We start from the raw sequence: 27,682 nt of genomic DNA, 5'->3' as shown, positions 1-27,682 counted from the left end.
TCACCTCTGGCTTGGTGGGGCACTTCCCTCCTGCTGATTTCATGGGAGCAGAGGAGGGCCAGGGACACATGCAGTATACCTGACCAGCACCCAAAGCCTGACTTACTGCTTTCGGAGGGGTATTTCTCATGGTCCACTGAAGGCCAGGCTGGTGGTGGTGGCCAGAGGAGGAGTCAGGCGACATCTTTGTGCCATTCTAAGAACCGGGACTTCTTAAATCCCATCGTGGGTTGCAGTTTGAAATCTGTTTGCCTTATAAGTCTAACTGTCTTTTTTGGTTTTATTATGAAAGTATGACATGCTCATGGTAAAAACAAAACAAAACAATTCCCTACAGGTAACATGGTTATTTTTCTATGCCACACACAATATTTCATATTTAATTTATATATATATATATTTACTTAATTGTGGTAAATATAACTGAAATTTACCATTTTGACCATTTTTGTTTATTTATTTTTTATTTTTTTTCATTTTGACCATTTTTAAAGTGGGCATTTTAATGGCAACAGGTACATTCAACACTGTTGTGCTGCCATCACCACCATCTCATAAACCTGAAACTCTGCACCCATGGGACAGCAGCTCCCCTTTAGTCCTCCCCCAGCCCCTGGCCACCACCATTCTTTCTTCTCGGTGAACTTGACTGCTTTAGGAACCTCATTAAAGTGGAATCCAGCAGCATTTGTCCTTTCATGTCTGGCTTATTTCTCTCCTCATAGTGTCCTTAATGTTCATCCCCGCTGTGGTGTGTCAGCATTTCCTTCCTCTTTAAGGTTGACTAATATTCCATTGCATGTGCATACCATTTTGTTTATCTGTGCATTTGTTGATGGACATTTGGGTTGCTTCCACCTTTTGACTATTGTGAATAATGCTGCTAGGAATGTGGCCTTGCCTTCAGTTCTTTTCTTTCTATACCCAGAAATGGAATTGCAATATTTTATGTATTGACTATTTACTGTTTGCACCTCTCAGGCACTTTGAGCCCCCATGTCAGCGGGTGTTAGGTCAGCACAGTGCCCTGGGCCCTCCCCCACGTCCTGATGCTCTTTCCCCGGGGCTGGGTCCCTGGCTGGCTGGCTCGGCCTGCCTTGGTAGCTGTCAGCCAAGGTGGGTGGGCTGGCCAGCTGGGTCTCCTTGGTGTTCTGTGTCCAAGGCTGGCTGCAGCACAGCTCTGGGGAGACCTGGAGCTGCAGAGCTAGTGTGAAGCTCCAGATCTCCTGATGGAGGAGGGCCTTTGGCGGCCAGATCCCCATCCCTCTTCTCTGTAAATCTGGTGAAGCGGGGTGCAGTCTCCTGGGCTCCCTGGGGTGGAACAGGGACCCCAGAGCCAACTGGCCCCATTTTCCCCACTGACTTTTTTCCCTACAGTTCTTCGTGCCCCAGGCTGTTTCTCTCCTAGACGGTTACTGTGTGATCCCTTGTCTTCCAGGGAGTTCCAGAGACTAATGGCACACTTCCTAAATTCCTGTGGAGAAAAGGTCTATTTCTTGCTCACAGAGCGAGCTCTCGCCTCCGCTTCCTGCTCTGCTCACGGTCCACCACTGTCTGGAGTCGGGCCCCCAAACATGCTCACCCTGCAGAGCGAACTGGTTTCTGCCTGCTGTCTGGAGTGGACCTCCACCACGTGCCGTGTACTGGCCCCTGGCCAGGATCTATGTTGTCATTTCCTGATGCTCAGTCCATGTGTCACTGGTGGGGTGTGTAGTTACCTATCGGCTTGGCCATGGCTCCCTGGGAGCTGGGCTCTCTCTCTCGTGGCAGTCACTGGTCTAGGACCCTGTACTTAGAGATGCTCAGTGAGAGATAAGAGAAAGTAAAAAGAGTTTGGGATCTGGTTAGGAAATGCCTGGTTTGGGGTTTGGGGCCTGCTTTTTGCCAGTTGGGTTAATTAATCTTCCAGAGCCTCAGTTTTTCTCTGTCTAAAACAGGGATCAAAATCTCCCTCTTAAAACTTGTTGTGAAGAGTGAATGTGATGATCAGGACAAAGTGCTTAGTGAGTGTCACTAAATGTCAGCTGTGTCATTATTGTGCCCTCTAAGTGGGAGAACAGTCACCCGCTGCCGGGTCTGGGTGAGGAGTCTGGGGGGAAGGCGAGGTTTTAGGAGGGCCACGGTCTTTCCCTCTGCTTCTCAGCTGTTTGGTCCCTGGAGAGGCTGGGAGAGGAGCAAGAAGCTGTGTGATGCCGCCTGGCTGGGTGGTGGCAGTTTCCTCTGCAGGAGGAAATTACTTCCTCTCCACGGAGTCCGGAGTTGTGTGAAACTCTCCATGCAGCCGGTTGCTGCTTGCCGAGTGGTGATTGCGTGTTGTGGGGAAGGAGGAGTCCAGGGTACCTTGGGCTTCATTCCAGATGTGATATGTCTTCTGATCTTGGCACCCTATCCTGTTAAACCTTCTGGGAGCCCTTCTCCCCAGCACCAGGAGTTCTGGCTCAGAAGTGCTCCTGCCCTGGGCTGACTGCCCCCTGTCCCGATTGTTTCTTATGTGGGTCCTGCCTGCCTGTGTGGACTTCCGAGGTGGTGCTAGTGGTAAAGAACCCGCCTGCCAATGCAGGCAATGTAAGGGATGCAGGTTGGATCACTGGGTTGGGAAGATCCCCTGGAGGAGGGCATGGCAATCCACTCCAGTATTCTTACCTGGAGAATCCCATGGACACAGGAGCCTGGCAGGCTCTGGTCCATGGGGCCACAAGAGTCGGACATGACTGAAGCGCCCTACCTTTGTAGACCGCAGGCTCCAGGATCCTGTCTCCCTCACATGTGGGCATAGGAGGCAGCAGCCTCTGGCTCCATGCAGTAGAATGCGCCTTTCTCCACAGATAGGATGCTTGAGACTATCTGTGCACAGGTTATGTCCAGGCTCTGGGGAGGGAACAGGAGAGCGAGTCCAGCTTGGGGCTGCTGGCTCCTTTCTGCCCCTCCCTGCAGGAAAGTCCATCCTGCAGAGGTTTCCGGGTACTGAGAACGGCCTTTGGAGCTGCCTGTTCGGGGCTGGAGGGGAGCTCTGCTGTCTTACTAGCCTGTGTCCTCCAACAGGTCCTCCCTCTGAGCCGCAGTTTTCTCATCTGTAGAAAGAAGGCCATCTCGCTTGCCGGATCACGGCCAGGACTAAACGAGATGATGGCATCCTGCACCTGGTGGGCTCTCTAAGCAGGGGTTGTTATTTTGTAAGTGTGCCCGGAGCCGGGGAGAACTTACACAAACTCTGCCCAGAAGGCAAGGCAGATAAAGACTTCCGGTATGTTTTCAAAGCCCAGAGTTGCCCCACCAGGTCTGATACTAGGATTTACCTGGAGTACTTGTTACTTGTTAAAATACCGATTCTTACCCCAGAATTCCTGAACCAGAATGGCAGTTGTTGGGGTGGGGTCCGCATTTTCATCATATTGTATGATTCGGCCAACTTGGGAAACCTCGCCTCCCTCAGATTGCTTTCCCAGTGGCTGTATCGCTTGTTCTTCACAAGAGCCCTCTGGGGCAGGTCTGAGGCAGTAAGGCCCCACGTAAGGTGAGGGGGGCTTTACAGGTGAGACGGTGGAGTGGAAGGGTCAGAGGTGGTGGTGGTCTGAACAGATGGGTGGTTCCCTGGTGGTGGAACCAGAATTAGAACCCAGATCTCCCGGTGCTGTGTGTCCATTGTGCCTGCAAACATTCTAGTAAAGCATGGAAAAGGTGGGGGATGGAGAGAAATGGGGCAACTGGAAGGAGGTGAGTAACACGGCCGCAGTGTTGGCAGAGGGAGACCCGTGGCGCCTGCTGACCCCCTTGAGGGAAGCCCGCAGAGGCCAGCGCAGGAAACGGGTGGTAGGCACGCTCGAACACTTCCCAGGTATGCCTCTGAAAACCAGGGCCCAGGTGAGCTTGACGAGCAAGGGCTTTGTCCCAGGGCCGCTGGCAGTCAGCAGGTGTGAGGAGTTTAGGGGTGGCCGGGGCCAGGCCGGCAGGGCCCAAATAAGACACACACATACACACACCCTGGATCGAGTTGTTTAGTTACTCAGTTGTGTCTGACTCTTGCGACCCCATGGACTGTAGCCCGCCAGGCTCTCCTGTTCATGGCATTTCCCAGGCCAGAATACTGGAGTGGGTTGCCATTTCCTTCTCCAGGAGTTCTTCTGGGCCCAGGGATCAAACCTGTGTCTCCTGCATTGCAGCCAGATTCTTTACTGCTGAGCCACTAGGGACTTAGGGGCCCATTTTAGCCTCATATCTTCCATAAATTTTTCTGTATGCACTGAAGTTTAGTTTGCAAATATATATTTATTTATATGAGTCTTTGATTAACATTTGTCATCCTTCTTAGACCAAAGTCTCCTTGACTTAGGGGCTGTGTCTTTACTTGGCCCAAAGTGGGATCTTCCCAGGGCCATTGACAGAGTCCTGGGCAGGTAGGTCTCCTTCTGTCTCCTTTCCCCCTTTTTATGATTAGGTCTGGAAAGCCTTCTAGAAGAACAGGCAGGGCTGGCTCCCCTGCTCAGATGGAGAAGTCAGAGTGTGTAGGAGAGAGGAATGGACTTGGCCAAGGTCAGCTGGCCATGCCAGATGCAGGGGCCCACGACCTCCCTTCTTCCTTATTCCCGGGGTTGGCCTGGTGTCCATTAAAGGGAAACTGATTTAGGTCGTCTGTGTACCACGTCCCCTTCCAGGTTCCCCCTGAGAACCTTCTAATGATGATTTCAGGTTGATTTTTCTCCCTGTGTTGGTGGAGAGGTTTGGGGAAGGGGGGTGTGGCGGGAGGCATTGGAATTGCTCTTTTAAGGTGTTCCAGGGCGAGGTGGGCCACGCTGACTGCACATAGGGTTACCTCTATGTGGATGGGGGTGGGGGGGGGCCTTCGGGAGCTGCCTCTGTCTGGACTCACCCCCGAGGGCAGTCCGATTGGACTGCAGTGAGGTGCGCTGTGGGCAACAAGAGCGGAGGAGCCCTGCCCGGGCTGGTGCATGTGACCTGCTGCTGGGCCCTCGGGAGGAGCAGGGGGGAGGAGGGCCACGCTGAGCGAGCCTGGGCTAGAAGCATGAGCTGTGCACTCCTCCGACTGGCTGTTTGATGTGACCTTGTGAGCATCTCTGTCTTAGTTTTCTCCTCTGTAGAATAGGATGAATGACAGTACCAGCCTCATAGGGTGGCAGTACTGAGGGCTGACTGTCTCAGTACTGACGGAGCACTTGGGGCAGTGGACTGCGGAGGGCAGCCTGCTCTCTGGAGTCCTTCTGTGCTGACTTCAGATTAGACTGTCAGGCTGAGGATGGTGGACTGTGGTGAGTGCTGTGGATGTCTGGCACCTTCTCCCATTCTGCCTTCCTCTGTTGGCTTGGATCCAAAACCTTGGTGTGACCTCTGAGCCCTCCTTCCCTCCCTCGCTCTCTCCCTGAGATGTATCTCTCATACCCACCGACTTCTCTGTCCCTGCCGCCACCACCCTGGTCTAAGTCACCTTTGCCTCTTGCCTGGACCTTTCTTGCCATGGTCCCCTGACTGGTCTCTCCTGCCATTCTGGCCCTCCTCTCATCTGTTCTTCACACTGTGATTAGGTGTCTCTTTCTAAGATGCAAGTGTAAGTATGTATAAACTAGGACCTGATTCCTGCACACCCACCTTACCCTACGCTTCCCTCGTAGCTCAGTTGGTAAAGAATCTGCCTGCAATGCAGGAGACCTGGGTTCGATTCCTGGGTCGGGAAGATCCCCTGGAGAAGGAAATGGCAATCCACTCTAGTATTCTTGCTTGGAGAATCCCATAGAGCCTGGCAGGCTACAGTCTATGGGGCTGCAAGAGTCGGACAGACTGAGTGACTAAGCACAACCCTCAGCTGAAATCAAATAAAACCTCTCCCTTGTTCTCAGGAGACACCCATTCAGCGTCCTGGGGAGCTCCATGCTCCATGCTCCTGAGGTGTGCTGGCTCCTGGCTCCTTGCTCCTCTCTTCCTGCATCAGTCCGCGTGTCCATTTCCCAGTGGCTTCAGCAGCCTTCGTCCCTTCCCCCGGGGGCCTCTGATATTTTCTTTCCCCTGCTTGGGCAACACCACCTCCCTGGCCACCCCTGACCCCACACGTGCACTGGGTACCATGCATCTCCGTTTGCACCTGTTGTCTGGATGTAATTATTAACAGCCCCTCCCTTTGCTTTCAAGTGCCCTGGTTTTGCTGATAAACTTTATGGTCCTCCTCCACATTTACAGTCTCTTCATCTAATTAAAATTCCTCAGCTTTAAAAATTCACTTACTTCCTCAGAGCAGTGGTCAGAGACACACAGACAGACAGACAGACATACACACCCTGGACCAGGTTGTTGTTGTTTAGTTGCTTAGTCATGTCTGACTCTTGCGACCCCATGGACTGTAGCCTACCAGTCTCCCCTGTCCATGGCATTTCCCAGGGCAGAATACTGGGGTGGGTTGCCATTTCCTCCTCCAGGAGATCTTCCCGACCCAGGAATCAAACCCATGTCTCCTGCATTGCAGGTGGATTCTTTACTGCTGAGCCATTGGGGAACCCCTGGACTTAAGGGCTCATTTTAGCCTCGTATCTTCCATAACTTTTTCTCTATGTGTTGAAGCTCAGTTTGCAAATATATATTCATTTATATGAGTCTTTGATTAACATTTGTCATCCTTCTTAGCCCAGAGTCTCCTTGATTTAGGGACTGTGTCTTTACTTGGTCCATAGTGGGACCCCCAGTTCCTGATCGTGCTCAGTAAGAATTTATTGAATGAGTGAGTGAATGGGTGGGTGAATGAATGAGCCTGGCTCCAGCTGACTGGCAGAGGGAGTCTGGGGCCTGGATGGTTGAGGAGCACCTGCAAGGGCCTGCCTTGAGGGAGGTTGCTGACATTGGGCCAATCCAAGCCTGAACAAGCCGGTTGCCCACACTCTGGCATACACATCCCTTGACTTGGCTGCCCCTATAATTATTCATGGCCTTTCTCAATGGGCTTTGTGTTCAGGAAGCCAAAAGTGACAAGAGTTCAAACCCTCTTCCCACCTCCCCAAAACTGAGACCTAGGAGAAAGAGCTGTCCGGCCCATTCTGCATCTCTAGGGAGCCGAGATCCAGGACCTTCTCTCGCGGCTGGATGTGAGCGCTGGCGTGATTCTCATCCAGTGTGCTGGGCTGCCCTCCCCGGAACGGGCCCAGGGACTGCCTGGGGACAGCCGTATACATGCTCGTGTGGTTCTCGGCAGCCCTGAGACGGGTGCTGGCTGAGTCCTCGTTGTTCTCCAGCCTGAGCAGAGAACCTGGAAGGGCCTCAGTCCCCCACAGAATGGAAGAGGCTCAGGTACTGGCATCCCACGGAGCCCAGTTCAGATCTCAGCGCTGCCTCTCACTAGCTGTGCGACAGGGAAGGTTGTTGAATGCCGCTGACCCTCACTTTTCTCCCCTAGCACAGGGTTGTTGAGTAGATTTGCTGAGATAGCGCGTGCCTCACTGAGTGGTAATAATAGTCCACATCTTTGAGCGACTCCGAGACCTTATTCCCTTTCTCTTCCTCTCCTCTAGGGGCTCCCAGAGGTCCACTCTGCCTCCATCCTCCTCTCCTTGAATTTGAGGGCTTAAGCTGTCCCTTCCTCTGGAGCAAGGTTTGGGGGAGGCTGCCTCTCTCATGCCCTGCACACTTTCTGAGCTGAAGTCCGGAGCTGGGAGACATAGTGGGTGTGGATCTCCCAGCTCCCTGGAGGCTGTGCACACACTCACCCACAGACAGAAGCCCCGGATCCCGCCTCCTCCCAGCAGTTGGTTGGGTGGGCCTGGCCAGATCTGCCTACAGCTGCTCTTCTTCCCATCCTTCCAGAGTTGTGGAAGTTTCCACAGACATTTCGGTTCCTCAGTCTCTCCTCTCCGTTCCCGATCCCCCTGCTGCCCTGTCCCTCGAGCCGGGCTGGCCACGCTGAGGTGTTGGCCAGCTGCCTGGCCAGCAAGCCTGCTGTGCTGGGCTGCCCATGTTCCGGGTCACGCTGGGTCTCAGTGGAGACTGGGAGGGTGGGGATGGCTTTGGGCTACGTCCACCTAGACCTGGGTGGCGTTTTTCACAGCCCACAAGTTGCCCATGATTTAATAGAGGGGTTTGGGGGTTTCTGTGCTGCTTTATGGAGGGTCTTCCCAGGTAGTACTAGTGGTAAAGAGCCCTCTTGCCAATGCAAGAGACATAAGAGATGCAAGTTTGCTCCCTGGGTCAGGAAGATCCCCTGGAGGAGGACATGGCAACCCACTCCAGTAATTCTTGCCTGGAGAATCCCATGGACAGAGGAACCTGGTGGGCTACAGTCCATGGGGTTGCAAGGAGTCAGACACAACTAAAGTGACTTCGCATGCACGCACGCGCCACTTTATAATGTGCTGTGTCTGTATTTTGGGAGAAGAAACTTTATTTTTCTGGACATCAGGTGAAGAGATTGACTTCATTAGGCCCCTCGACTCACGGACCACTTGCGGGTCCATCCATGCAAGGCCACTGCATATCTATCATGTTTTACCTTAAAGTCTCCCTGCGATGGTCATGCCGTTAGTCCCCCACCCCTCCCCTGCCAACACAGATGACAGAATGACGCGTGTTCTCCCCAGGACCCCAGTGTTCGCTGCGTGAGAATTTCTTTGAGAGAGTTCCTGGGTGGATTGTGGGCAGGTATGTGTTGCAGCACATGATGCAGCTTGCTCTCCAGCATGGCTGCACAGCCCACCTTTCCAGCCAGGCACGAGGGCTCCCAGATTCCTCGACCACAGTGGTCGAGGGGTAATCACCTCTGTAATTGTTTGCCAGTCTCTTGGGGGTAAAGGGTGAATTATTGTTTTATCTGCAACTGAGGAGGAATTCTTAAAGTGCCAAGTCCTGTTCCCTTCCTGCATTCAGTGTTCCTGAAACCAGAAACTTCCCCTTTGGCATGGAGTGATTGCAGAAAGCCCCGACTCCCCAGGGAGTGGCGGTTTATAGACAGTCTGTTCGTTCTTCATCTTCCCCACCCTCCCCCAGGGTGCAGTCCCTGCCGTGGTTCCTTGTGGCTTGCTTGCGATGCTTGCGCAGCTGCTGGGTTCTCAGCTTGTGCCCCCTGCTGCCTGCTTTCTGCTTTGGGCATCTCTGGTACCCTGAAGGCTCTGGGTTCCCTGGAGCTTTGAACTTCCTCTTGGGAGGCTGTGTTTCTACTTGCTTTTGGTGTGAGGGCATGTGGCGGTCCCTCGGGAGGGAGGTGTGGGCAGTGTAGCATTGGTACAATCGTAGCATTGGTGTGGGTTCTGGGCTGAGGTTGTCTTACTGATCACATGCCCTTGATTGGGTCAAGGAGCCTGGGGCCAGGGATTACTGGGGCACAGTGCTGGCTGGTGCGTGCTGGCCTGGGCTCAGGCACACACCGGGCACCCAGGCAACCTCTGTAACCCTTGGATGGTCCAGGTGACCATCTAGAACACACAGGCAATTCCATGGACCCTGAGCATTTTCTGTTATCTCACTCCTTTCTGTGAGATCTGTCTTTTATTTCTTGTATTTAAATAGGCAACTCTAGATATTATTAACAACTTGTCATGTGCTAGGGTTTTTGCAAGGGCTTCCCAAGTGCACAGTGGTAAAGAATCCGCCGCCAGTGTCGGAGGCACAAGAGATACGGGTTCAGTCCCTGGGTCGGGAAGATCCCCTGGAGGAGAGCATGGCAACTCACTCTAGTATTCTTGCCCTGAGAATCCCGTGGGCAGAGGAGCCTGGTGGGCTACAGTCTGTAGGGTCACAAAGAGATGGACACGACTGAGTGACTCAGTAAACTCACACAGGCTTTTTGCAAATGTTAGCTCATGGAAACCCCTTAACAGCCCAGGGAGAAAGACTGAGGCTCAAAAAGGGCAAGAATTTGCTCAGGTCTTAGCGTTAGTAAGTGGCAGACCCAGATCAAATCCAGGTCTTCTGCCCCCAAATGCATCCTCTTAAGCATGAAGTGCATGGTCCTTAGTGTGGTCTCCAGACCAGCAGCATCAGCACCAGGTGGAATGTTGTGGGAAATGCAGTTTCTCTACCTGTCCGTTAACTATGGAAGCAGAGGTCTGGAGGGATCTGTAAATCTGTTCTAGCGAGCCCTCCAGGTGATTCTAATGCATGTTCAAGTTTGAGAACCACCACATGGAGCTACTCTGCTCCACCTTTTTTTTTGTTTTCTGCCCTGCTCTTGTGTCATTGGGCCGATCAGTGTAAGCTCAGACTTTGGGCCTTGGCCTATCTTCAGGGGTTTCCTGCTCACTAGAAGAGGTGCAGTGGCTATCTCTATTGGGTCTGGGGTCTCTAGGAACCCCTCCCAAGTCCCTGAAAGCATTGCATAGAGCTGATGCCCCCGCCTCTGGAGGTCAGAGTTCCTGACCCTGTGCCAAAGGAGATGCCTCGAGAGGGCAGGGGTCCCGGGCAGGCACTGTGGGACAGGCCAGAACAGAAGCTTCAGTCCAGTGGGTTATTCAGGGACACAGAGAAGAGACTTGGGAAACTTCTTGATCCAAGTAGTGTCTCTTTCTTTTCTGCAAATTTGTAATAAGTGGTTTGGCCTCTCCAGAGGCTCCCCCATGGGGGGCTTGGAGCCCGGGCAGAATCCTTGTTCCCAGTCAGCAAAGCTAGCACACTCAGTAGAAATGACGCTGGTGAGAGAGGGGAAGCTAACTGTACTGTATGTTACTTTTTGAGCCCCCACCATCAGTCTGCTACTGTGCTCTTTAATTCTTATCACAACCCTGGGACGGGGTGAATTGATTATTCCCATTTCACGGATGCGACCATCAAGGTTTTAGGCTGTAAAGTTGAGAGTCACAGCTCAACCACACAGAGGAGTCACTTAGATACTTGAGGTGGCCAGACCACAGATTCCCATATTTTATGAATACCAGGCAGGGCCTGATCCTTGTCATGTGGGGAAGTTCTCTATGGAATTGAGTGGCCCGTGGCTCTCAGCCTCGTGCCAGGAAAACCAAATGACCTCACATGTGAATGGCTTTTCCTTCTTTGGGGAAGGAATGTGCAGACCATTCCTGTGAGTTGCAGCCCACGTGGCCTGTGTGCTGTCAGACCCGCAAGGGCCAGACGTGGGGGAGGTGTCACAGGCTGGCCCACCCTTGGCTTGGCAGTGGGGAGCAGGCTGTTCTCCACTTGGGCTCCCCAGCTGATGTGAAGTGTGCCCAGGAAGAGCCAACAGCCCTTTCATGGCTAAGCGGGTGCCCTGGAGTGTGACCTGCTCTTCAGAGTCACCACTCTCTGGGTAAGCAGCAACAAGATCAGTGGCGCCTAAAGCCCACAGCTCAGGCCTGGCCCAAGTGCTGCACATGGGCCCAAGACGAGCCCAGGCCTCCCCCCTTGGAATCTTGGCCTCAGTTACTTCAATACCTAGGGAAGGTGAGGGTCTGGGGCCTGCCTTTGAGACTGGTTTCTTGCCAGTGGGCCAAGTGGGTTTTTAAAAGACTTAGTGGGGTCTTGGAATATTTTCATTAAAAAGAATAGTTTTATTGATATATATAATTCACATACCATACAATTCACCTGTTTAAAATGTACAATGTAATTTTTTTTAGCATATTCAGATATGTGCAACCATTACTGCAGTCAATTTTAGATCATTTTCATCACCTCTGTAAGAAACCCCATCCCCCTTAGCTATCACCGATCCCCAGCCCTAAGCTACCACTACTCTGTGTCTGCCTCTTGTAGATACATTTTTGTTTTTTTAACATCCAGAGAGCACTTAGTCTGCGTCAGACACTGGGCTAAGCCTTCTGTGTTAGCTCACACAACCCTCTTTTTAGAACAGCTGCACAGAATAAGCTTTTTTGACAAAGCGGTCTTTGTCTTACTGATGTGGAGACTGAGGCTCTGCGAGTCCAGGATCTCAGAACCGGTAGTGACAGAGCCTGCCGGTGGCTGGACCATTGCTGAGTCTCTTTCCTCCTGGGAGAGGCCAGCTGTGGATGGCAGTGGACTGGTGGGGGCAGCTGACATTCGTTGGCCGGGAGCTGAGAGGGAAGCCCTTGTTGCTTCACTGGGATCACACGCCAATTACTTAAAGTGGCCCTGAAATTTCTCAGCAGCCGCAGGTTCAGCCAGCACCTGCAGGAAGGCCCTGGGCTCTTTCCGGGGGCCTTGGCGGGAAGAGGGACCTGGAACACTTGGAGGGGCTGGGAGCTCTCCTCTCTCCAACCAGGACACGGTTATTAGGTCAGATCACCTCCTAGAATGAGCCATTTGGCCCCCTGTGCCGTGTGGCCTTGTGGCCTTGTCCACCCTCCGGTCATCTGCTGATGTGTCTCCCCGAATGGACTGCAGGTGGACATAGACCAGAAACGCGGGTTCCTGCTCCTCCATCTCCTGTTCTCCTCACCCTGGCCAGAGGCTGGTCTCAGGGTTTCCTCATTAGCAGGAGAGAGATTACAGACGTCTTTCTTCCTGACTTGTAGAGCTCTGTGAATGATTAACTTTGATTAAATAGAAAGGGAAAGGGAAGCGAGAGCCGTAGGGAGCAGACACTGATGGGGCTCCCGTCCTGTCCTCATGCCTGGCTGTTCTGCCTCCATGGCCCTCACCTGACAACAGGCCTACACGTTGTGATGTTCTGTATCCCCATATGTCAGACAAAGCAACTGAGGCCACAGCCGGTTCATTAAAGCCACACAGCCACTGAGGGACAAAGGCCAGCTGGTTTAACATTTTTTAAAGCGTCTGTTGTGAACAGAGCACCAGACTGTCTTTAAGTACAGAAGATCTAATGTGGTCCTTTTTCATGCCGAGCTAGGCTGTCATAGGTCTTGTTATACCCATCTTACAGATGGGCAGCCTGAGGCTGGGATTGAGAATTTTGTCCAGAGAGACACAGCTAATGAAAGGTGTAGGTGGAGACCTGGCTCAGTCCAGTTACAGAATCCAGCTCCGTTGGGAGCCTCCAGCCACCTGCTTCTGAATTTCCGGTACCCCAGCATTCACCCGCCTCGGGGAAAGCGGGTAGGGAGGTGCCCTCTCAGAGCAGAGGAAACCGCCTGGTGGTTCAGCACCACTCCCAGGTGGGTGGAGAGTAAACAGACCTGGGTGGAGATGTTCTTGGGGACTCTGCTTTTCATCTGTGAGTGAAGCAGCTGACAGCTTGCTTTGAAAGGCTGGCATCCAGCCCTTGATAAGTTAACCAGATACTCCTGTTTATGTTACCAGAACACTGGGCATTGAGATCACTGCTGGCAGGCCTTTGCTTGGACAGCCCACCCAGTGCCCATGCCCTGGCCAGACTGGCCATGTGTGAGGGTCAGAGGGGGAGAGAACTCTTCCCTGGCTGGTCCCCAGTGACCTCCCCCGGGGCCAGCAGATGCTGCAGAGACCTCGGCCCTGAGTTCTCAAGGTGCCCTGGCCTGATGCTTGAACGTGGCGGCCAGAAGTGGCAGAGAAGGTGGGCTGTGCCTGGCAGCCGTGGCAGGGCCACCACCCAGAGGGGTGCGGTGGGTTGGGCGGCTGCTGAACTGATTATCTCAGGTGATGAGCCCTAGAGCCTAGACCAGGGTCCCGGTGCCCTCCTCCAGAGAGGGGAAAACCATCTGGTGAGAAGCCAGCTTGTTTGGGCTTTTCTGGGCTGCTGGGCCAGGGGTTTCTCCTCTTAATTTCCTGACAGTTTGCTGTCTGACTATTGAGGTGGACATGTGGGCATGATTGCTGCTTTATCTTCATGTCCTGGCCCCTAATTATGATGTTCCTTATAATATTGTACACGTTAGAGTTTTTCACAACCCTTTCTCTATATTTTATTCACTAATTCTTTTAAATAGGTGGACTAATTTTTCATTTATCAATTCTTTTTTTATTTGGAAGTGTATGTTTTCTCTCTGATCATTCGGGAACACTGACCCCACCCGACTGCCACTCCACGTCCTCCCAGAGAAACTGGAAGCTCCCTCTGTCCCATCCCAGAGTTCTGACTTACCAGATAAATGTACACACTTCCAGACAAGCTTTTCTTATATTTGCATACTTTAAAGAAAACAAACAGATGACTGCACACGGTATAAAATTCAAAAGAAACAAAAGAGTGTTCTGTGAAAAGCAAACGCCACGCCCTCCCTTGTCGGGAGCCTCCTGCCTCCCCTCCCTGGAGGCAGCTGCTGTGCCAGGCAGGTCCTTGTGTGTCCTTCCAGGGATATTCTGGCAGAAAGCTTTTAGGGACTATCCAGTAAACTAATAACAGGTGTCTTGTTGTGAGGGGTGGGCAATCTTGAGAGCGAAACGCTGATCAGGTGTTGCATCACTGAGGTGAAACTACCCCCATGGACTCGTTGGCCTCTCTGACACAGAGCAGAGCCCATCCATGTGATCAGTCTTACACGGGAACAGAAGGCGTCCGCCGTGCTCTCCTTGGCTGTGGTTTTTATTCTTGCGTGTTACGATGGGACAAGTTGCCGGGCTCCGAACTGCAGGGTCTGAGGGATGCTTTTGAGGTTCCATAGATGGAAAGTGTTGGGGCGACTTATACGAGGTCACACTCATGCCTGGCTGAACCAGGGCAGAGTGCAGGTTTCCTGACCCCTGTGCCTGGAACAGTAACTCCCCAGGAGTGAACCGGGGGCTGGTGTCGAGTGTCAGGATCCCAGGGGAGTGGGAGGATATGCCCGGGAGAGGTGTGGTCAGCACGTGAGTCTGGGGCCTGGCGGCTGGTGAGGTGGTCCTGCTGTCTCCCACTCGCTGAGCCAGTCTCATTTGGCTGCAGGTGGGGTATCTTGTTTACCCTGCCGCAGGACCAGTGGAGAGGTCAGCCAGGAGTGGACGGCCTGGACTGGGGGGAGTGAGTGCTGGCAGGCAGAAGGCCAGGGAGGAGATGGGGACCGCCAGCCACATTTGCAGACGGACGGGCAAGGAAAAAGAAAAGGTGTCGGCAATTCAGCTACAGGAGCACGAGCCCTGCTGGCATTGGGATTTTTGTTTCCATCGTTTTTTCTCATTCGTGTGATCGCTCACATAGTTTTAAGCCTGTGGTGCATACAGTTTTGTATCCTGCTTTTTGTTAATTACATGTCAGCCTTTTCCTGTAATATATAGTTTCAGAACCCATCATTTTGGCCATCTAATGTTCCATTAAGTGGATAAACCATAATTTACTTAACTAATATTTTATTAATAGAATTTGGGGTATTTCTAATTTTTTCCTCTTACGTAATGCTGGCAAGGATGTTTTTGTCCCCATAGCCCTCCTCTTTCTTGAGTGATATTTACCCAGGAGAGCATCCCAGCATTGGGCTCAGAGTCTTGCCCATTCTAGCTCCCCTTGGTGAGTTGCCTGCTACCAGAGACGTACCCCGCATCAGCCTGCCCACTGTGAAGTGTTGTGGCTTTGCCACGGTACCTACCCTTTAATGGGAATTAGCAGAAAGTTCCTTTTGCAGATGTTATAAACGAAGATTGGTACCCTTGGTTTGAGTTCACACAGCTTGGTGGTGTGTGTACATGAGTGTGTGGGACACATCTGTTGTTGTGCCTGGTGACAGGTGTGGGTCCTTGATCAAGCCCAAATGAGAAGAGCCCCTGTGGCCTCTCACAGGATGGAACCTTGAGTTTTTGACTCTAGATTCTCAGATGGCTGATGCCGGCAGTGGTTTGCGAGGAATGCTAACCCTGCTGGGCATAGCTGTTTGCTGAGCGCGTGTGGTAACATGTGTGGTAACTCTGTTGTTAGGAGACTTAGAACGGTTTCACGTTTTCCCACGGTGGAACCAGGGACTCTGTCAGTCTTCATCCAGATTTAGCCTGCCTGTATCTTTTGAGGGGTCTGTGGAATGTCTTACTTTTATATTGTCCTAAAAAATATACAAGTCTAGATTTCTGGCTCCTCTTCATTCGAGGTCTGCCACCTGAGGACCCTTCCTTTGTGGAGCCAAGGAGGGAAGCCTCCTGTCTCCTCACCACGCCTGCCCCGGTACTGAGGCTGTGTACTGATTACCACTTACCAGCTTGCAACCAATTCTTTGTGCCCATGTTGCTTTCCTGAGTAAGAAACCCAACAGAGAGCCCAAGAGAGCCTTTGTTTCAAGAAAAATCCTTGAGTACACATGGAGGCGAGGTCTCACAGTCCCGCTTTTCTTATGCTTGCCCACTGTGCTCTTTTATTAAACCTCTTTGTGCCTTGGTCTCCTCATCTGTAAAATGAGGAGAGTAATAGCGCCTGCCTCATAATGTTGTCATGAAGATTGAGTTAAAAGGGCTAAAGCCTGCAGAAGGGGATCTAGCACAGAGTGAGTGCTCAACAGATGTTAGATGCTGCTGTTAATATTATTATTAATGGCATATGTGTCTATTTCCTCTAGACTAGATTCTCAGCCAGGGGGTGTTTTTTGATTATCACAGCTTGAGGTGAGGGATGTTACATGCATGTAGTGGGAAGGTCTAGGAATGCTGCTAAGCATCCCATGATGCATGAGACAGGCCCCAAACCCTGAACAAAGTAGCAGCTGACCCAAAATATCAATGGTTTTGAGCTTGAGAAACTCCACTCAGACAATGAAGCGTGTGATCCTTGGTCCAGTTGAACTCTTCAAACACATCTCTGAAGCAACTTTTCAAGGGCTGCTTTGCACTCTTGAAGAATCAATATTATAAGGGACCTACTTAGTTCAGCTATGAGGGAGTGCTTGGTTGAGTCCTCTCTTAGCACCCTCACCAAGCACATGTCTTTGTTGGGTAACGCATCCAGTGCTTGGTCTGTCCTTTATTACATTGAACTCTGGTCTCCCTGTCCTTCATTCTAGAAACAGTAGCTCCCATTTATCGAGCCTTATGTATGGGTGATTGTGCTTAGTACTTGCTGCGTGTTGCCACACTGATCCACAGCACCTTTCTAGGCATATTCTATTATTATACCCATTTTACAGATGTGGAGGCTGAGGGTTGGAGAATTAAAGTCATTTGCCCAAGGTTATTCAGGGCCAGAGGCGGGATTAGAACTAGGTCAGTCTTGCTTTTGTATACACATTCCTCACCATAGCTGCCTGCCCAGGGCTGCACCCAACATATTTATTTGCTTGTCCATAGGAGGGTCTTTCAAATATTTGGATGAGCCCCTGAGTCTACTCTTCTCTCTTCCTGGTCAGGGAGCCCCAGTTCTCAGAGTTCTCCTTAAAGACATGTTTCTGATCTGCTCACCATCCAGGATGTTCTTCCATCTCTGGACAAGCAGCTGCCTGCCTCAGGACTCTCCTTCATGCTGCCCCCAGAGAGATAGCCCCCCTCACGCCAGCTCTACTGATGGCCCATCAACTCAAGACGCTCTCTGCCAGTGCTGACCAGAGTCTCTCTGGGTGGTGTTTTCACTTCACAGTGACCAGTTTCCCATGACATGCCACACGATTCAGTTCACCTGTCTGCCCTTGGTTTTGCTGTTCCCTTCCAGCACCCCACTCACACCTGCACCTGAAATCCCCATTGTCATGGTGGAGCAGAAAGTATGTGGGGCTGGGAGTCAGGAGGCCAGGTTGTGAACGTTCCCCCGCTGTGTGGCTTAGGAAAAATCACTCACCCTCTCTGGTCCATGTGCTCCAGTTGTAAAGTGAAGGTTTGGCTCTGATGTGCCAAGCATTTCTTCCAGCTCTAACGTTCTTTGATGACATGTGTTGAATAGCATGAACTTGTAATAATTATCTCTAATTATTGTGGTAACAGTAATGAGAGGTAATTATGGAGCAGCCCCTGTGTTCCAGACCTTCTTTTCAGTGTTTTAAGAGGATTGTCTCAGGAAATTCTCCACCAAGCCTGTGCTGTTATTACTCCATTTTACAGACAAGTGCCTTGAGGCAGAGCCGCTTGCCTGAGGTTATCACCTGGCTAGATATGGATGAGCTGGGGTTTATCTTGTCTTCTTCAGAGTGATTGAATCCTTCCAGTCTCTTGGATTCCTGCTCTGTGGAGTGATTTTTATTTTCAACTTAAAAAAAAAAATTTTGGCTGCACTGCGTGGCTTATGGGATCTTAGTTTCCCAACCAGAGGTTGAACCCATGCCCTCAGCAGTGAAAGAGCGGAGTCCCTCCATGGATTCCCTCTGTTGGAGCAATCTTAAGCAAGTCCTGTGACCTTCCTGTGCTCAGCATCTTGTGTTTTATTCCTTGTGTTTCCCCCTTCCCACCAAGGTCACGACCCTAAATACCGCTTGACTTCAAAAGCTCAGCCTCTGACTCACGCTTATGGGGTAATCCTCTGTACCCCAGATCCCAGCTGGGTGTGATTATTCAGACACCTTTTAGAATCTAAAATTTAGTCAGTAATGATGGTAGTGACTACTACGTGCATATTTAATTTATTTCAAACCACGTTAGTATTAATATTATATTATCATAATTAATAAAAATTAACAACTTAGTATGTTAATATTAGCTTTTCCTGATTTTTTTTTTTTCGTGTGTGTGTGTGGTAAGATACACTGTATTGTTTAATCTTCATTGCAGTTCTGTCTGGTAGATGCTATTGTCCCCCATTTACAGATGTGAAAACTGAGGCTCAAAAAGGCCTGTGGGGCTAAAGTCACATGCTAGTGCATCTGAACTGGGAAGTAGGGAAAGCATGTTCTCAAAAGCCATTTGCCTTTTCAGTACATTTTAAGGAAATATAGGAAATGTCCTGGCAGTCCAGTGGTTAGGACTCTGTGCTTTCATTGCCAGGGGCCTGGGTTTGATCTCTAATCGAGGAATTAAAATCCCACCAGCCACATGACTCAGCCCCACCCCATCCCCCCACCACAAAAAAAAAGGAGATTATGGACAGGATACTTGTTAAAGATGTAATGGAAAGCCCTCAGAGGATCTCGTGTGAAAGCAGGATTGTGAGACCCACAGAGAATGTAGACAGAGTTGCTTCTCCATCATCTCCATGAAGCTTGACTCAGCTCCTGTGTCCCATACTCCCCCACCCCCCGTTGGAGCTGGGCCAGGACCGTTCGCAACCTTGAGCTACAGGGCTGGATAGTTACTCTCTTTGTCTCCTCAAATCACCTTCATGCCAGATGGCACGAGGGCAGATGCTTCCAGGTCAGTGAGAAGCTGAGCAGGGGTCCTCTGCCAGCCCCTCCCTCTCTGTCCAGCGTCCTCCGAGGCTGTGCAGTGCAGTGGAGGTGGGTGAAGGATGAGAAGGGAGTGAGCCCCACTGCAGCTCCGGCCGCCCTTCCAGCGTGAAGCCCAGGCCCTTTCCCTAAGACCTGTCCGCACTCCCGAACTCATTCTACAGCAGAGCGGGTCCCGGTAAAGCCTATCAGCTCCTATCTCCTTTGTCCGAGACAAAGCACAGACCCTCTGACAGAGCTCTTGGAGCAAGGGGAAGCTCGGATGGGTCAGGGCCTGGTTGGGAGTGAGGCAGCAAGATGCCATCTGCGTTTATTTGAAGTCAGGCTGGATTGTAACCCTACTGGGGCAGCCCTGCCTGCCACGCTGGGGCATCTGGGCTGGAGGTCGTGGGGCCAGGGTCTCTAGTGTGGGCGTCCCCCTGTGGCTGGTGGCTTTCCCTCCTGCCCAGGGCTGGGTGCCTCCATTTGTCATCATGTGGGAGCTGGGGCTTCGGGACCAGGGCCTGCCCATGCCAGAGGAGAGTGTCTGTGCGGTATGCAGGGAGGACCTTGCTCCTGACTTGTCTCCTCTCCTGGGGCCCCGTCAGCCTCCTCTGCTGGGGGATCCACAAGGCCACGGTCAAAGTCATAGGCTTTCTGCCCCCACAGTGCACTTTTAGCCCTCTTCCCATAACACATCGGGGCCAGTTCAATAAAAGAGTTCTCAGACACAAGGTGTCATCTTGCGGACATGGTGCATCGCTTCCACGGGTGGAACCCAGGACCGAGCTGGGTGGCTGGAGGAGGGAGGAGAGTGTGGGCTGGGGGCACACAGGGCTGAGTCCTCCAAGGCCTATCCCCCAGGGAGGTTCTGGAAGAGCTAGTTTTCTCCTTCCTCTAATCATTTATTGAGCATGTTCTAAGTGGCAAGCACTTTGTAGATGTTTTCCAGTTAATCCGCCTGATATTTATAAAGTGCCGACACTACCCCTATTTTGCAGCTAAGGCACCTGAGATTAAGGGAGGCGAGTCTGCAGCTCACACTGCTGGTAAAGAATGGATCTGAGTGTTAAACCATATCTGGTTCCCCCCAAGTGCATGTTCTTGATCACTGAGTTACTGTTTCCTCTGTGGCCCAAGCTTCGAGGTGGGTGCTGCTTGTTGGGGAGGTACTCAGAGGCCCCTTCCTGGCAGTCACCCTATTTGGGTCAGGACGGGGCCTTGCTGTCTTAGCCAAGTGTGGCCCCCCGCGGCCTCAGAGGCAGGCCTTTGTGGGAAGGAGTCTGGGCAAACACAGGTGCGTCTCAGCCTTCCAGCTGAGGCTCCGGGACTGGCTTCTCCAGGAAACGGGGCTGGCTGCTTTCAACAGCACTTTTCCTCTTGCAAAAGCGGTATCTTTTTATCTCTTCCTCCTTCCTCTCACCCCATCCCCTCTCTACAACTGGGTGGTAAACAGTGAGATTTTATGGTTCCCCTGACTGTGAGGGTGCTGGCGATTCCCACCAGGACCCCGGCACCACTGGACCTGAAACTCTGAGCTGCCGGGGTGATCTACTTCTTGCCAAGTCAGCAGAAAACCCCAGGCAGAAGCTGAGGGTGGGCCTGGAAGGGAGATGAGGGGAAGGTACTGTGGAAATGCTGCTGCTGCTGCTAAGTCACTTCAGTCGTGTCCGACTCTGTGCGACCCCATAGACGGCAGCCCACCAGACTCCCCTGTCCCTGGGATTCTCCAGGCAAGAACACTGGAGTGGGTTGCCATTTCCTTCTCCAGTGTGTGAAAGTGAAGTCGCTCAGTCGTGTCCGACTCTTAGTGACCCCATGGACCACACAGCCTACCAGGCTCCTCCATCCATGGGATTTTCCAGGCAAGAGTACTGGAGTGGGGTGCCATTGCCTTCTCTGGTGGAAATGCTAAATGGTGGTAAATGACCCACCCTCGTCAACGGAGAGTATGGTGACACCCAGGCAGAAGTGCATATATGGACTCATGACAGCTGGAAGAGAACAAGGAACCACAAACAAAATTATACTTATTGTAAAGATTTTAAAATTCTTTAATATTTTTTTGCATCAAAAAATTTACGGCAAAATGAAAAGAAAAACTGAGTAGCCTCCCATCCCTGCTTGGTTTGCAATGCCAGCATGAGAGGAAGGGGACCCAGTGAATACTTTTTTTTTTCCCTTTATTAAATTATTCATTTGGCTGTGCTAAGTCTTAGTTGCAGGATCTTTGATCTTCACTGTAGCATGTGGGATCTAGTTCCCCAACCAGGGATTGAACCTGGGGCCCCCCGCATTATGAGTGTGGAGTCTTAGCCGCTGGACCACTAGGAACGTCCTGTAACTACTCTTTCCTGTCCTGCTGTATCTTCTTTCCTCTGAGCCAGAGGGTTCCTGCGGGTCCCTGAGAGCTGTCAGTCCCTTGCCCTGATACCTTTCAGGTGTGGTTGGACCTTCCTGGATCCTCTCACTTTGTATCGGTTCCTCACTTGCTCCTTCACTCAGTCGTCTCATTTTCACATCCACCAGAGTGTCTGTTGCACAGAGCAAGGATTTTTGTTATTTTGCCCCGTGCTGCATCTGTGACTCTGGGCGCTGAGACTCTAGGGTGAACACTTGAATCCAGGTGTGAAGCTGACCAGTGGCCACCTTGCAGTGGGATTAGAGCAGTGATGCAGGCGATGCAGGGTGTCAGGGGCTGACACATCTCCCCATGTGGTGGGTGGCTATCCGGAAGGCTTTCTGGAGGAGGTGATCTCTTAGCCCCATCTTAGAAGAAGAGAGTGAGTTGGCCAAGCCTGATATAGAGGACACTCCAGGCTGAGGGGTCAGTGTGTGTCTCCTGCCCACCTTCAGCCTGTGTGTCAGGTTCATCAAACTCTGGGACAGCCCACACATCCCTTTTGCCTATCTTGGGAGTGGGCTTGCCTACAGAGTGGAGATGTGTTTGCAGGGAGAAAAAAGAGTATCCTGTGTTGCTAAGTGCCTAGTGAAATATGATTTAAGAATGAGGCCTGGACTTCCCTGGTGGTCCAGTGGATAAGAATCCACCTGCCAGTGCAGGAGACCTGAGTTTGATCCCTGGTCTCGGAATCGGAAGATCTCACATGCCTCGAGGCAACTAAGTCCCATGTGCCACAACTATTGAACCCGCATGCTACAACTACTAAAGCCTGTGTGCCCTAGAGCTGGCAGTGAGAAGCCCACACCACTCAACTAGGAAGTAGGCCCTGCTCATCACAACTAGAGAAAGCCCGTGCACAGCAGCAAAGACCTAGCAGAGCCATAAATAAATAAGAAAATAACAAAAAAGGAATGAGGCCCAGTGTTGGGGGAATGTCATAACACAGCCTCCTCTCCCCTCCTTGTGTGACTGCTGTCTCCTCTTGCTCCAGGCTCTTCAATTCTTGCTTATAAACCTGCTCAGCCGTTTCTTCTCCCCGGTCCTCACTGGTGTGGCATCCTGTCCTCCTCCTGCCCATTTTTGCCAGTTCATCTTGGGGCTCCCCAGGGCAAGAGGAAGTGGTGGTGGGGGTCATGGGTCTGGTGACCTTTCCGAAGAGGAGGAGTATTTCTAGCGTGGATGCTGCTGTTTTGATGAATAGCTCACTCTCACCATTGCCACTTGGCAGCGTGGGTGGGGAGAGACCTGGCTGGCCCTGCTGGGGGTGACTGAATGTTGGCTCTTGAGCCCCTGTATAATTGACAGTACCATTTGGTGCAGAGAAGTCTTGAGTCGGCAAGGAATAGTTTGGATCTAAAGCAGGAGAGCTCCTCTCTCTGTGAGCTGGGGAGAGGCACTTGCCCAGGCTTTGTTTGGAAGGGTGAGTGAAACTGAAGCTCACACATTTTATTTCTTGTATTTGTTGAGTCACCTGTTCCTTGAGTGAGCCACCAGGAGGTGCTTTTGGCCTGGGACAGCTCAGTTGGTGACCTGCCTGATCATCTGGTTAAGACAGAATACAGAAGCTTCAAGGTTGCTGTTCTCTCCCCACAGATTAGAAAATTACAATGATGATGATCTTTCATTTAGTCTCCTTACAGTCCTTTTTAAAAATTCTTGCTCATACTTTTGCAGTTTAAGGTGCCTCCACCTCCCACCCCCAGTATACCCACATACACCATGGGGTACTTACCTTTCTCTCTCCTTATTCGGACACTGTTTCTCTGAACTCTGCCCCCAATAAACCAGATTAATGCTCTCCATTAGCTAGCTGTCAAGTGGCCACGGATTTAATAAATTTATTTACCCTAAGGTGTTAATGAGGCTTAATATTTTACCTCTGGGATACTCCACCTTGTAACTGTGACGATCGATACTAAGCTTTAAAATCTAAGAGGTAAACTGCCAAGAATAGAATCATACCACTTCTAAATGTAGGTGGGGATAATGGTTTTGGAAGAAGGTTGGGAGGGTGGACTTTAAAAGGAGGGTGCTGCTTTGTCCATCCCACTGTGCCCACTCGGGCTGCTGGCCCTGCAGGGTGACCCCTCAGCTATTGCCCTGCAATGAGGTGAAGGAGGTTGTGTGAAGATTGATTGAGGTGAAGGAGAATGATGCTGCGAGGTTTTGGAGGCTCTACTGAGTGGATTTCTTGCCCTCTTTGACCCCGTCAGATGTCTTAACCAACAAGGATGACAATACCAGCCCACGCAGCACCTCGCACAAAACAACTGGGAAAATGACATGAGGCAGCCGGGTCCCAGAGACACAATAAGGTGCTCGTGAGTGCCTCAGAGACCTTGTGGCTTGTGGGAGAGCCTGACCACTTGCTCTTCTTTCCTTCCTGCAGACGTTTACAGCATGGTGCAACTCCCACCTCCGGAAGGCAGGAACACAGATTGAGAACATCGAGGAGGACTTCCGGGACGGCCTGAAGCTGATGCTACTGCTGGAGGTCATCTCAGGTGAGCTGGACCACTGGTCTTGGGAGTGCCAGGGCAAAGGTGATGCCAGATGGGAAGGGTCACCATGGCCCAGGATCAGACACTGTCCACTGGGTTCTGCCACTTTGGGAATGCTGCCCCGACACCTCTGCTTCTGCCCCATCTTTGGTTGGGGCTAGCTTTCGAAAAAGTGGGAGATGGAGTGTGATTTCAGACCCCGAGACTGAGTTTGGGCTTGGCTCTGCTCCTGATCGTCTGTGTGTCCTTGGACAAGTCACTGCCTTTCTGCCTCAGCATCCTCATTTGCATAAAGAGCAGTCTGAAGGTTGGTCTCTGGTGTCTCTGCTCCTCCAAGGCTAGAATTCTTTGGTCAGGAAAGCAACCACATCTGACCATCTCCAAATGCTGGCTCCTCTGCTACCTATCCACATGTATCAAGGTGATCCTAGTTCCTTATCTGGCTCCCAGTTTGGCATTCGGATGTCCAGTTATCTGGAGGGCTAGCTCCTCTCTCCAACGCCTATCTCCACTTTCTTATAAATACCTTTCCTCTATCATCCCTTAAGGGTTGGAGGTCCTTGAGATTCTAGCCTTGGCTTACTCACTGGGCAGTCTTAGCTGCTTTCTTCACTTTATCTTCCATCTTGATGCCAGTGAGTCCTAGACTAGGGTTGGTCCAGTCTTCTCCATGGAGCCTCCTCTTAAATCCTGAATTGCACTGGGCATCTTCACCCATTTGTGCCCCAGGCTTCAAGACTGTGTACCACGCCTGGCCCTTGCAAACCTCTTTTTGCTCCTGCAGTCTTCATCTTGTTCTTCTCAGCCTCATTCAGGAATCTTAGACGGCTCTTCCTTTGGCATTCAAGTTTCATTCATTCTGTTTTCTTCTTCTGTTCGCCTTCTTTGACCTCTGCTATGCAGACATCATTGTGCCTGCATCAGCTCTCACCTAGATGATGTCCAGAGGCCTTTGACCCCTCCTCCCAGCGCCCCCCCTTCTTACTGCCCTCCATCACCCACTCGTAGCCAGAGGGTCCATCTAATAGCCCAAATATGGTTGCACTGTTCCCCGCTTGAAACTTTTCAGTGCCTCCCTGGGGCTTTGTACCTGCAGCTCACATTTCTTAACATAGCTAACAGAATCTGTCATGAGCTGGCACCTGCTTTGTTTTCGACTAACTATTCCCCAAAAGGTGTCAGACTTCAGACTCTGCCGCAGGAAGACATGCAGCCCTCCCCATGTGTGTGTCCCTGCTTTCTGTTTTCACTGCTTTTACACAAACTCTGGCTGGCTTCTCTGCCCCTCGGTGCTTTAAAATATTTCCACTGCAGGTGGGGGTAGAGTGTGTGTGTGTGTTCAAATATACTTAACTTAAAATTTACCGTTTGGGCCATTTTTAAATGTGCACCGAGGCATTGAGTGCATTCACATTGTTGTGCAACCGTCATCACCAGTCCTCATTCCCAGACTTTTTCATCATTCCACACCAAGATGCCATGCCATCATTCAATGCCAACTTGCCATCTCCTTCTCCCCCCAGCCCCTGCCCACCACCATTCTATATTCTATCTCTGTGAACTTGGCTGTTCTAGGTTTCTCATATGAGTGTAATCCTGTAGTATTTGTCCTTTTGTGACTGACTTATTTCATTTAGCATAAGGTGCTCATGGTTCCTCCATGAAGTAGCATGTATCCGAATCTCCTTCCTTTTAAAGACCAGACAATATTCCATTGTGTACATATGTTCCACATTTTGTTTATTCAGTCATCTGTCATTCACACTTGAGTCGTTTCCACAGTTTCTCTATTGTGAGTAATACCGCAAAGAACATGGCTATACAGATTCTGTGTAAGTCTGTGCTTTCAGTTCTCTTGGGTATGTACCCAGAAGTGTAATTGTTGGATCCTAGGGTAATTCTGTGTTGAATTTTTTCAGGAATGGCCATATGTTTTCCTCTAACTGCCTTTTATTTATTTTTTTAAATTTTAAATTTATTTTTTTAATTGAAGGATAATTGCTTTACAGAATTGTATTGGTTTTTGCCAAGCATCAACATGAATCAGCCATATGTATACATATGCCCCCTCCCTCTTGAACCTTCCTCCCATCTCCCTCCCCATCCCACCCCTCTAGGTTAAATGCCTTTTAGAGTGTCCTTCTTACCTCTTCCTCCAACATTTCTTAGTTTAAGCAAATCTGGCATTGTTCTTTTTCATTTTTTAAAACTAGTTTAGGCATCTCCTCCAGGAAGGCTTCCCTGACCACCACCCCTTCTGTTCCTGCTTTGAGTGCCTGCCCTCCTCTGGGCTCCTGGAACACACCGTTGATTCCTCTAGCATGTCATTTGCCACACAGCAGGATCATTTTTGGCTCCTGTGTTTTCTCCCCACTTTACACCTGGCCCTGGAGGGCAGGGACAGACTTGTCTGTGTCCCAGGTGCTCAGACCTATATACTTGGCAGCTCGGTGATGCTCAGCAAATACTGGAGTGACCGAATGCCCAGCTGGGCTTTTCCAAATACCTACCAGGTGCTTGCACTGAACAGGCCTGTGCACGTCTGTGAGGTGGCTCTTCTGTTTCCTGGGGTGGGGAGAGATTGAGCCATTGAGATGATGCCTTTTCCTCCCTGAGTGTCTCTGGAGATGGTTAGGATGACAGCAAAAGGAAGGGGGCTGTCGCCTGCAGAGATCCTCTGAGTGTGGTCCCTGGACTACCCAGCGGAATCAGCAGGACTACTCAGCCACATGTGGGTTCCCAGACCTCATCCCAGACTTCCAAAGTCAGAAACTCAGGAGGAAGGGGAAGGGGGCCAGACACCTATAGTCAGCGGGTTCTCCAGGTGATTTTGTGTGGACCGAAGTCCCAGGACTTTGCTACCTCCCTTGTCTTGGAGGAGCCCTGTTCCAGCCAGTGAATGTAGCTGACAATCAGGCTGGTGAGCTCAGGCTTAGCAGGACCTAAAGCCTGGGGCTCTAGTGGGAGCAGCCCTTGCTGGGGTGTGGGGGGAGGGGGCACAAGGTGCTGCCTCCATCCCTCCTATTGGAAGGGAGCCCTGGGGCATCTCATCTGCCCAGGGGGGCAGTAGGGTACCTTCCCAGAGAGGGTGGGCTGTGGTCACAGCCTTGGGAAAGCCACACTTGGGAAGTCTTGATTTAATAATAAAAACCCAGCTGGGCTTCCCTGGATGCTGCCAGGCCAAGTGAAATCTGTAGCAGGAAGTCTGTTCTGTGGAAGTCGGGTGGGGGGCCCTGGGCAGGGGGCCCCCCTGGAGAAGTGCTGCTCTTGATAGGATGAGCATGGCTCAGCATCAGGGCCACCCTGCCCCTTGGGATCTCTCAGCCAGGCTGTTGATGTGCTCAGTAGTGGGGTGGAGAGCGTGCCGCTGGTCTGGTCTGGAGACTGCGGTAGGTGGAAGGTCCTGAGTTCTAGGATGGTGGTTCTCAGACCTCTTGGAGACTGAAAGCTGTGCTCCCCTTCCCCAGGTCTGGGCACACGTCGCACATTCATATTTTTCAGATGGCTTCAGGGGATCCCTGGACGCTTCCTTCCTGTGCTCTGAGAGGGTATTTAGAGAACCAGCTCATCAACCCCTGCTTCCCCGAAGCTTCTGATCATAGACAGAACAGCAGGAGCCCCCACTGTGGGAAGTGGGGGTTGGGGAAATGGCCGCTGAGTGAGGGTGGAGGGCTGACTTGGAGCTGAGCCGAGGGTGCCCCTGGGCAGCAGTAAACAGACAAGAGCTGTGGTTCTCAAGTGAGCGAGGGGCCCTGTGGGCAACACAC

At 51.4% G+C, this 27,682-nt stretch overlaps 1 protein-coding gene across 4 annotated transcripts in view; it reads left to right on the top strand.

Moving 5' to 3' along the window:
- ACTN1 (actinin alpha 1) overlaps window positions 1-27,682 on the top strand; it is a 97,571-nt gene that overhangs the window by 29,729 nt on the left and 40,160 nt on the right. For 3 of the 4 annotated variants that reach the window (XM_070469541.1, XM_070469538.1, XM_070469540.1), the window contains exon 2: window positions 23,804-23,918. In XM_070469541.1, the coding sequence (XP_070325642.1) occupies window positions 23,804-23,918 (115 nt within the window). Of the gene's footprint in view, window positions 1-3,693; window positions 3,715-23,803; window positions 23,919-27,682 lie in introns of those variants that run through there. The other variant, XM_070469539.1, reaches the window with a different exon arrangement.

The sequence above is a fragment of the Odocoileus virginianus genome, chromosome 6 (genome assembly GCF_023699985.2).
Source record: "Odocoileus virginianus isolate 20LAN1187 ecotype Illinois chromosome 6, Ovbor_1.2, whole genome shotgun sequence".
In the NCBI taxonomy this organism is placed as follows: Eukaryota; Metazoa; Chordata; class Mammalia; order Artiodactyla; family Cervidae; genus Odocoileus; species Odocoileus virginianus.
The sequence above is the reverse complement of the archived record's forward strand: the minus strand, read 5'-3'. Positions and strand labels throughout refer to the sequence as shown.